General features: G+C 36.1%; 1 protein-coding gene across 3 annotated transcripts in view; it reads right to left on the reverse strand.

Moving 5' to 3' along the window:
- Nucleotides 1–10,572, reverse strand: part of CTNNA3 (catenin alpha 3) — a 1,722,523-nt gene that overhangs the window by 1,533,603 nt on the left and 178,348 nt on the right. For all 3 annotated transcript variants that reach the window (XM_034662590.1, XM_034662589.1, XM_034662591.1), the window contains one exon: nt 1,919–2,085. In XM_034662590.1, the coding sequence (XP_034518481.1) occupies nt 1,919–2,085 (167 nt within the window). The remainder of the gene's footprint in view (nt 1–1,918; nt 2,086–10,572) is intronic.

Here is a 10,572-nt window from a genome sequence, read left to right on the forward strand (position 1 = left end):
GACTGGTATCCAAGATCTACAAAGAACTTCTCAAACTCAATACATGAGAAACAAATAAACAAATCATAAAATGGGCAGAAGATATGAACAGACACTTTTCCAATGATGACATACAAATGGCTAACAGACACATGAAAAAATGTTCAAAATCATTAGCCATCAGGGAAATTCAAATCAAAACCACACTAAGATACCACCTTACGCCAGTTAGAATGGCAAAAATTGACAAGGCAAGAAACAACAATTGCTGGAAAGGATGTGGAGAAAGGGGAGCCCTCCTACATTGTTGGTTGGAATGCAAGTTGGTACAGCCACTCTGGAAAACAGTGTGGAGGTCCCTTAAAAAGTTAAAAATTGAGCTACCCTATGACCCAGCCATTGCACTACTGGGTATTTACCCCAAAGATACAGATGTAGTGAATAGAAGGGCCATATGCACCCCAATGTTTATAGCAGCATTGTCCACAATAGCTAAATCGTGCAAGGAACTGTGATGCCCTTCAACAGATGACTGGATTAAGAAGTTGTGGTCCATATATACAATGGAATATTACTCAGCTATCAGAAAGAATGAGTTCTCAACATTTGCTGCAACATGGATGGCACTGGAGGAGATAATTCTAAGTGAAATAAGTCTAGCAGAGAAAGCAATTATCATATGATATCTCTCATCTATGGAACATAAGAACTAAGAAGATCGGTAGGGGAAGAAAGGGATAATGAAAGGGGGGGTGATCAGAAGGGGGAACAAAGCATGAGAGACTATGGACTATGAGAAACAAACTGAGGGCCTCAGAGGGGAGGGGTTGGGGGAATGAGATAGACTGCTGATGGGTAGTAAGGAGGGCACATATTGCATGGTGCACTGGGTGTTATACACAACTAATGAATCACCGAACTTTACATCAGAAACCAGGGATGTACTGTATGGTGACTAACATAATATAATTTAAAAATTAAAAGAAAAAAATCAACAACTCAGGAAACAACAGGTTTGCCAAGGATGCAGAAAAAGGGGAACCTCCTGCACTGTTGGTGGTAACGCAATCTGGGGAAGCTGCTGTGGAAAACAGTATGGAGATTCCTCAAAGATGTTAAAAATAGAACCACCCTATGATCCAGCAATTGCACTACTAGGTATTTACCCAAAGAATACAAAAATACTGATTCAAAGCATTATTAAAATAGTCAAATTATGGAAAAAGCTCAAATGTCCATGGACTAATGAATGGATGAAGAAGTTGTGTTATGTGTGTATGTGTGTTTGTGTGTGTGTGTGTGTGTATGGAATGTTACTCAGCCAAAGAAAAGAATGGAATCTTGGCATTTGCAACAACATGGATGAAACTAGAGAGTATTACATTAAATGAAATAAGTCAATCAGAGAAACACAAATACCATACGATTTCACTCATATGTAGAATTTAAGAAAGAAAATAAATGAGCAAAGGGGAAAAAGAGAGAGAGAGGCAAACCAAGAAACAGAGTCTTAACTGGAGAGAACAAAAAATGAAGAGAACAGAGGGGTGGGTGGGGGACGGGTCAAATAGGTAATGGGGATTAAGAAGTGTACTTGTTAAAAAAAAAAAAAAAGGAGTCCACTTGTGATGAGCACCAGGCACTGTATGTAAGTGCTGAATCACTAAATTGTATGCTTGAAACTAATATTATCCTATATGTTAACTAACTAGAATTTAAATAAAAACTTTAGAATTTAAAAATTTTTAAAAACAAAATAACTTCTGGCTTTGTTCTTCTGAGATATACAAGAGTTGCACAAACCAATCGAGTCATCTTCTACTGGGTGACCTTAAGAAATAAGAGTGAGGCTGGGATGCACTAGGATTGATGCCAGTTTCAGAAAATGGAATTAGAAGTGAAGAACAATGCCAAGGTAAACTAGCCATCTTTTACTTACTGCTGACACGTGCTGCAAGAGACACATGACATCTATCATGTCTGCGAGGATAAGGAGTCTGGTAACTGCAGCCAATAAGGCACGGGCAGCTTGAACCACAGCCTCCCTTTTGGGGAGATAACAGGGGTCATCTGCAAATCTCTCAGCTGATGCTTTCAGAGCTTCACCTGAAAAACACAACCCAAAATAATAGACTTTAGGTTTCAGCTATATCTTTTTAAGCATTTATCATCCTCATTCCAAGTACATTCTATGACTAAGCATAATATTAATATAATGTCAGTTGACATTAGAACACTGTCTGTTAATAAACAATGGAGTTTAAAATTGACATTTGTTTTTAATAAATGCTCTAGAGTTTAAGAAGCATGATACCATTTTCCTGCAAGAGAATTGTGCTCAATTGACCAGCAACATCTAGTAAAATTGCTGTCAACTTCTGCATTTACTGAGTCTCATTTGCTGTAAAAGGTTTCATTAGTAGACTTCAACTAGAAACAATCTTGTTTATAAAAATAAGGTAATCTTCATTTGAGTTACTTTCCAAGTCACTTTAGAAAAGAGCTAGCCTTTGAAACAGGAACTCTCTGATAAAAGTTCACGTGGGCAGATTTATCCTAAATTGTCAATATAATAATCTACATCCTAAACTTAGTCACAGAAATTACATATCATAGCGCATAACTGTTAGAAAAATCTGCCTAACATTTTTAAGATTTTTCATTGAAAATATATCTTATGATAAAAGAAATGTGAATGCATTCATTTTTAAAAGTTCACAGTTCAAGGAGGAGTCCAAGATGGCAGAGGAGTAGGAGACCTTAGTTCTGTCTAGTCCCAGGAATTCAGCTAGATAGCTATCAAACCATTCTGAGCACATACGAAATCAACTGGAGGTCTAAGAAAAGAATACCTGCAGCTCTACAAATAGAAAAGCAATCACTTTATGAATGAATGACAAGATGGAAAAACTCACCTCAAAAAAAAAGAGCAAGAGGCACTACTGACTGCCAGGGACCTAATCAATATGGACATAAGTAAGATGTTGGAAGTAGAGTTCAAAATAATGATTACAAAGATACTAGCTGGTCTTTACAAAAAGCATAGAAGACACTAGAGAATCCCTTTCTGGAGAAATAAAAGAACTAATATATAATCTAATCAAAATCAAAAAGGCTATTAAGGAGACACAATACAAAATGGAGGCTCTAACTGCTAGGATAAATGAAGCAGAACAGAGAAGTAGTGATATAGAAGACAAAATGATGGAGAATAAAGAAGCTGAGAAAAAGAGAAATAAACAACTACTGGATTACAAGGGGAAAATTCAAGAGATAACTGATACCATAAAGCAAAACAATATTAGAATAATTGGGGTCCCAGAAAGGGGAGGAGGTACATTGGAGCAAATTATAACAGAAAACGCCTAATCTGGGGAAGGAACCAGGCATTCAAGTCCAGGAGGCAGGAGAACCCCCCTCAAAATCAATAAAAATAGGTCAACAACCCAACATATAATAGTGAAACTTGCAAACTTCAGAGACAAAGAGAAAATCCCGAAAGTAGCTTGGGATAAGAGGTCTGTAACCTACAAGGGTACTATCATTAGACTGGCAGTAGACCTATCAACAGACTGGGCAGGCCAGAAAGGACAGGCATGATATATTCAGCTTGCTAAATGAGAACAATATGCAGCCAAGAATACTTTATCTAGCTAGGCTGTCATTCAAAATGGAAGGAGAGATAAAAAGCTTCCAAAACAGACAGAAACTAAAAGAATTTGTGATCACCAAACAAGTCCTACGAGAAATATTAAAGGGGATCCTTTAAGTGAAGAAAGAGCCCAAAAGTAACATAGACCAGAAAGGAACAGAGACAACATACAGAAACAGTGACTTTACAGGTAATACAAAGGCACCAAATTCATACTTTCAATAATTACTCTGAATGTAAATGGGCTAAATGCCCCAATCAAAAGACACACAGTGTCAGATTAGATGAAAAAAAAAAAAGACCTCTGGAAGACCTGTAGAAGAGACTCATTGTAGACCCAAAGGCACCTCCAGATTGAACATGAGGGGGTGCAAAAACTATTTATCATGCTAATGGACATCAAAATAAAGCTGGGGTGGCAATCCTTATATCAGACAAATTAAATTTTAAACATAAGACTCTATGGTGACTAACATAATAAAAAAATCATTAAAAATAAATAAATAACAAAAACTAAAAATAAATAAATAAAATAAATTAAAAAATTTTAAACATAAGACTGTAATAAGAGATGAGGTAGGACACTATATCATAATTAAAAGGTCTATCCAATAAGATCTAACAATTGTAAATATTTATGCCTGTAACATGGGAGCAGCCAATTATATAAAGCAACTAATAACAAAATTAAATAAACACATTGATAATAATAAAGTAATAGGGATTTTCACACCCAACACACTGCAATGGACAGATCATCTAAGCAGAAAATCAACAAGGAACAAGGCTTTGAATGACACACTAGACCAGACGGACTTCACAGATATATTCAAGGCATTCCATTCTAAAGCAACAGAATACACATTCTTCTTGAGTGTACGTGGAACATTCTCCAGAATAGATCACATACTGGATCACAAATCTATATCAAAAGATTGGGATCATTCCCTGTATATTCTCAGACTACAATGTTTTGAAACTGGAACTCAATCACAAGAGGAAATTTGGAAAGAACTCAAATACATGGAAGCTAAAGAGCATCCTACTAAAGAATGAATGGGACAATGAGGAAATTAAAGAAGAATTTTAAAAATCCATGGAAACAAATGAAAATGAAAATACAACTGTTCAAAACCTTTGGGATAGAGCAAAGGCAGTCCTAAGAGGGAAGTAGATAGGAATACAAGCCTTTCTCAGGAAACAAGAAGTTCTCAAATACACAAATTAATCTTGTAAGGAGGTTCCTAAAGGAGCTGGGGAAAGACGAGCAACTAAAGCCTAAAGCCAGCAGGAGAAGAGAATTAATAAAGATTAGAGCAGAAATCAATGAAACAGAAGCCAAAAGAATAGTAGAACGGACCAAAGAAACTAGGAGCTGATTCTTTGAAAGAATTAATAAGACCGATAAACCCCTAGCAGACTTATCAAAAAGAAAAGAGAAAGGACCCAAATAAATAAAATCATGAATTAAAGAGGACAGATCATGACCAACACTGAAGAAATACAATTAAAAGAACATATTATGAGCAACTATTTGTCAACCAATTAGTCAATCTGGAAGAAATGAATGCATTCCTAGAAACATATAAAATACCAAAATGAAACAGGAAGAAATAGAAAACCTGAACAGATCCATAACCAGCAAAGAAATTGAAGTAGTAATCAAGAATCTCCCAAAAAGCAAGAGTCCAGGACCAGATGGCTTCCCAGGGAAATTTTACCAAACATTTAAAGAAGAATTAATTCTTCTGTAGCTGTTTCAAAAAATAGAAAGGGAAGGAAAACTTCCAAACTCTTTCTATGAAGCCAGCATTACCTTGATCCCCAAAAGCAGACAAAGACCCCACCAAAAAGGAGAATTACAGACAAATATTTCTGATGAACATGGATGCAGTAATTCACACCAAGACACAAGCCAATAGCCAGTATCCAAGATCTATAAAGAACTTCTCAAACTCAATACACAAGAAACAAATAATCAAATCAAAAAATGGGCAGAAGATATGAACAGACATTTTTCCAATGAAGATATACAAATGGCTAACAGACACATGAAAAAATGTTCAAGATCATTAGCCATCAGGGAAATTCAAATCAAAACCACATTGAGATACAACATTATGCCAGTCAGAATAGCAAAAATGGACAAAGCAAGAAACAACAAATGTTGGAGAGGATGTGGAGAAAGGGGAACCCTCTTACACTGTTGGTGGGAACGCAAGTTGGTACAGCCACTTTGGAAAACAGTGTGGAGGTCCCTCAAAAAGTTGAAAATAGAGCTACCCTATGACCCAGCAATTGGGTATTTATCCCAAAGACACAGATATCATGAAGAGAAGGGCCATATGCACCCCAATGTTCACATTAGCTTTGTCCACAAAAGCTAATTCGTGGAAGGAGCTGAGATACCCTTCAACAGATGAATGGATAAAGAAAATGTGGTCCATATATACAATGGAATATTACTCAGCCATCAGAAAGAATGATTACCCAACATTTGCAGCAACATGGACGGGACTGGAGGAGATTATGCTAAGTGAAATAAGTCAATCAGAGAAAGACAATTATCATATGGTTTCACTCATTTTGGAACATAAGGAATAGCAGGGAGATCAGTAGGAGAAGGAAGGGAAGAATGAAGGGGGGGTAAACAGAACGGGGAATGAACCATGAAAGACTATGGACTCTGGGAAACAAACTGAGGGTTTCAGAAGGAAGGGGGTGGGGGATTGGGATAGGCCAGTGATGGGTATTAAGGAGGGCACATATTGCATGGAGCGCTGGGTGTTATATGCAAACAATGAATCATGGAACTCTACATCAAAAACTAATGATGTACTATATGGTGACTAACACAACATAATAAAAATTTTTTTAAAAAAAGATACTAGCCAATAGGATCCAACAGACATTAAAAGGATTATTCACCAAAGTCAAGTGGGATTTATTCCTGGGCTACAAGGGTGGTTTAACATCTGCAAATCAATCAATGTGATACATCACATTAATAAAAGAAAGGACAAGAACCATATGATCCTCTCAATAGATGCAGAAAAAGCATTTGATAAAATACAGCATCCTTTCTTGATTAAAACTCTTCACACTGTAGGGATAGAGGAAACATACTTCAATATCATAAAAGCCATAAACAAAAAGCCCCCAGTGAATATCATTCTCAATGGGGAAAAACAGAGCCTTTCCCCTAAGATCAGGAGCACAGCAGGGGTGTCCAGTCTCACCACTGTTGTTCAACATACTACTAGAAGTCCTAGCCTCAGCAATCAGACAACATAAAGAAATAAAAGGCTTCCGAATTGGCAAAGAAGAAGTCAAACTCACACTTTTGTAGATGGCATGATACTCTATGCGGAAAACTCAAGAGTCCACCCCAAAATTGCTAGAACTCATATAGGAATTCAGCAAAGTGGCAGGATATAAAGTCAATGCACAGAAGTCAGTCTCATTCCTGTACACTGTGACAGAAGGAAGAGAAATTAAGGAATTGATCCCATTTATAATTGCACCCAAAACCATAAGATACCTAGGAATAAATCTAACCAAAGAGGGAAAGGATCTGTACTCAGAAAACTATAGAACATTCATGAAAGAAATTGAGGAAGACACAAAGAAATGGAAAAACATCCATGCTCTTGTATTAGAAGAACAAATATTGTTAAATTGGTCTATGCTACCCAAAGCAATCTACACATTCATTGCAATCCCTATCAAAAGACCATCAACATTTTTCACAGAGCTGGAACAAATAATTCTAAAATTTGTATGGAACCAGAAAAGATCCCAAATAGTTAAAGCAATGTTGAAAAAGAAAACCAAAGCTGGTGGCATCACAATCCCGGACTTCAAGCTCTATTACAAAGCTGTATCATCAAGACAATGTGGTACTGGCACAAAAACAGACACGTAGAGCAATGGAACAGAATAAGGAACCCAGAAATAGACCCTCAACTATATGGTCAACTAATCTTGGGCAAAACAGGAAAGAATATCCAATGGGAAAAAGACAGTCTCTTCAACAAATGGTGTTGGGAAAAATGGAAAGCCACCTGCAGAAGAATGAAACTGGACCATTTCCTTACATCATACAAAAATAGATTCAAAATGGATCAAAGACCTAAACGTGAGACAAGAATCCATCAAAATCCTAGAGGAGAACACAGGCAGCAACCTCTATGACCTCAGCCACAGCAACTTCTTGCTACACATGTCTCCAAAGGCAAGGGAAACATAGGCAAAAATGCACTATTGGGACCTCATGAACATAAAAACCTTCTGAATAATGAAGGAAACAACAGAACTAAAAGATAACCAACAGAATGGGAGAAGATATTTGCAAATGACATATCTGCTAAAGGGCTAGTATCCAGAATCTATAAAGAACTCATCAAAATCAACACCTATAAAACTAATAAAATCCAGTTAAGTAATGGGCAGAAGACTTGAACAGACATTTCTCCAAAGAAGACATCTAAATGGCCAACAGACATACGAAAAAATGCTCAACATCACTCATCATCAGAGAAATACAAATCAAAACCACAATGAGATACCACCTCACACCAGTCAGAATGGCTAAAATTAACAAGTCAGGAAATGACAGATGTTGGTGAGGATGAGGAGAAAGGGGAACTCTCTTACACTGTTGGTGGGAATGCAACCTGGTGCAGCAACTCTGGAAAACAGTATGGAGATTCCCCAAAAAGTTGAAAATTGAGCTACCCTACAACCCAGCAATTGTACTGGGTATTTACCTTAAATAAAGTGAAGGGGCACCTACACCCCAATGTTTATAGCAGCAATGTCCACAATAGCCAAACTATGGAAAGAGCTCAGATGTCCATTGACAGGTGAATGGATAAAGATGCGGTGTGTATATGTATACACACACACACACACACACACACACACACACAATGGAATACTACTCAGCCATAAAAAATGAAATCTTACCATTTGCAATAACGTGGATGGAACTAGAGAGTATCATGCTAAGCGAAGTAAGTCAATCAGAGAAAGACAATTGTCATATGATCTCACTGACACATGGAATTTAAGAAACAAAACAGAGGATCATGGGGGAAGAGAGGAAAAAATAAAGATGAAATCAGAGAGGGAGACAAATCATATCTTAATCATAGGAAACAAACTGAGGGTTGCTGGAGCGGGGAGGGTAGGGGAATGAGGTAACTGGGTGAAGGACATTAAGGAGGGCATATGATTGTAATGAGCAGTGGGTATTATATAAGACTGATGGGGGTCTGGGTGGCTCAGTTGGTTAAGCATCTGCCTTCAGCTCAGATCATGATCCTAGGGTCCCGGGATCGAGCCCCAAATAGAATTCCCTGAGCAGCAGGGAGTCTGCTTCTTCCTCTGCCTCTCCCTCTGCCCCTGCCCCTCCTTCCCCTTCTGCCTCTCCCCCTCCACTCCAGCTTTGTCTCTTGTTTTCTCTCTTTCAGATAAAATATAAGATCTTAAAAAAAAACTGATAAATCACAGACCTCTACCTCTGAAACTAACAATACATTATAAGTTAATTAATTGAATTTAAATTTTTTTAAAGTAAAAAAAAGAACAAGTTAAAACAAGAAGTCAAAGGACAAAAGAAGCTAAAGATAATGTCACTGTGCAAAATTTGGGATGAAGAAAATAATAATATGCAATTCAGAAAATCAGGCCAAATCCAATTATTGCTTTTATTATGAAAAAATGATTTGTAATGGAGATTTTACTAATACAATATTGTCTCTTTTATTTATTTCTGCTTTATTTACATAGAAAATAAAGTTAAAAGCACAGCCCTCAAAAAATCAACTATGTAATATTATAATTAGTAAACTGTACTAAAAGCAAAGAGAACAGATATTCTAAACTGAAACAAAAAAACAAAACAAAAAAAGGTCACAGTTCATAAGGGTATAAAATGAAAAAGCTCCTCTTTATTCCTCTCCAGTAACACAACTGTTAAAGAATTACCACATCCACTATTTTTTAAGTTTTTCAATGTAAACTTTTTATTATGAAAGCGATATGTGCTCATTACTTTTAGATAATTCACCATACTGAAGAGTATAAAGGGAAAAAATTTTATGATGTCTCCAAATGAATCATCCAAAAATACTTACTGAGTTCTTATATATCCATGCAGAAATTTTTCCACAAATGTAGGTTTTATGTGTGCATATGTATATACGTATGTTTGTATGTGTAAATTTATATATATATAGATTTATATGTACATTTTACTGTATTTTATGAATATATTCACATATTTATATATATTAATATATAAAAAAGATTTTGTCATAAGGAAACAGAGACATTCTATATGTTATAAATGGAACATAGAGTAGATAGAGGTATAGATCCATTTCACAAATATTATCATACCATAAAAACTTTCTATAATGTTTCTTCACTTATCAATTTATTTTCTTTTCACATTGGGATATAAATAACCAGGAAACATTAAAGTATGCACAGTAATTATCCATGTGGGTTCTGAAGCTGTTCTGCTTCAGTATCTGTCCTACAACCTCAGACAAGACACTTAACTTCTTTATGCCTTATTTTTTCCCCTGTAAATGGAGCTAGTAACAATATCTATGATTTTTATGAAAATTAAATAAGAACAGAGCTTTGAGCTTAATAAACACTAGATCAGCTGTTGTCATTCTTTTTAATGCTTGAATAAAATTACATCTTATTGATCTACTCTTATTTTACTAGGCCTCTATTAAACATATAGATCATTTCCAACTTTTTCCTACTTCAAACAGTACTGCAAAGAATGACACATATCTTTACATGCATGAACAAACTTAGCTAGAGGATATATTCTTAAAAGTAGAGTTGCTAAAGACCCCCTCAAAAAGAATTACAGACCGATTTCTCTAATGAATATGGACGCCAAAATCCTCAACAAG

The sequence above is a fragment of the Ailuropoda melanoleuca genome, chromosome 6 (genome assembly GCF_002007445.2).
Source record: "Ailuropoda melanoleuca isolate Jingjing chromosome 6, ASM200744v2, whole genome shotgun sequence".
In the NCBI taxonomy this organism is placed as follows: domain Eukaryota; kingdom Metazoa; phylum Chordata; class Mammalia; order Carnivora; family Ursidae; genus Ailuropoda; species Ailuropoda melanoleuca.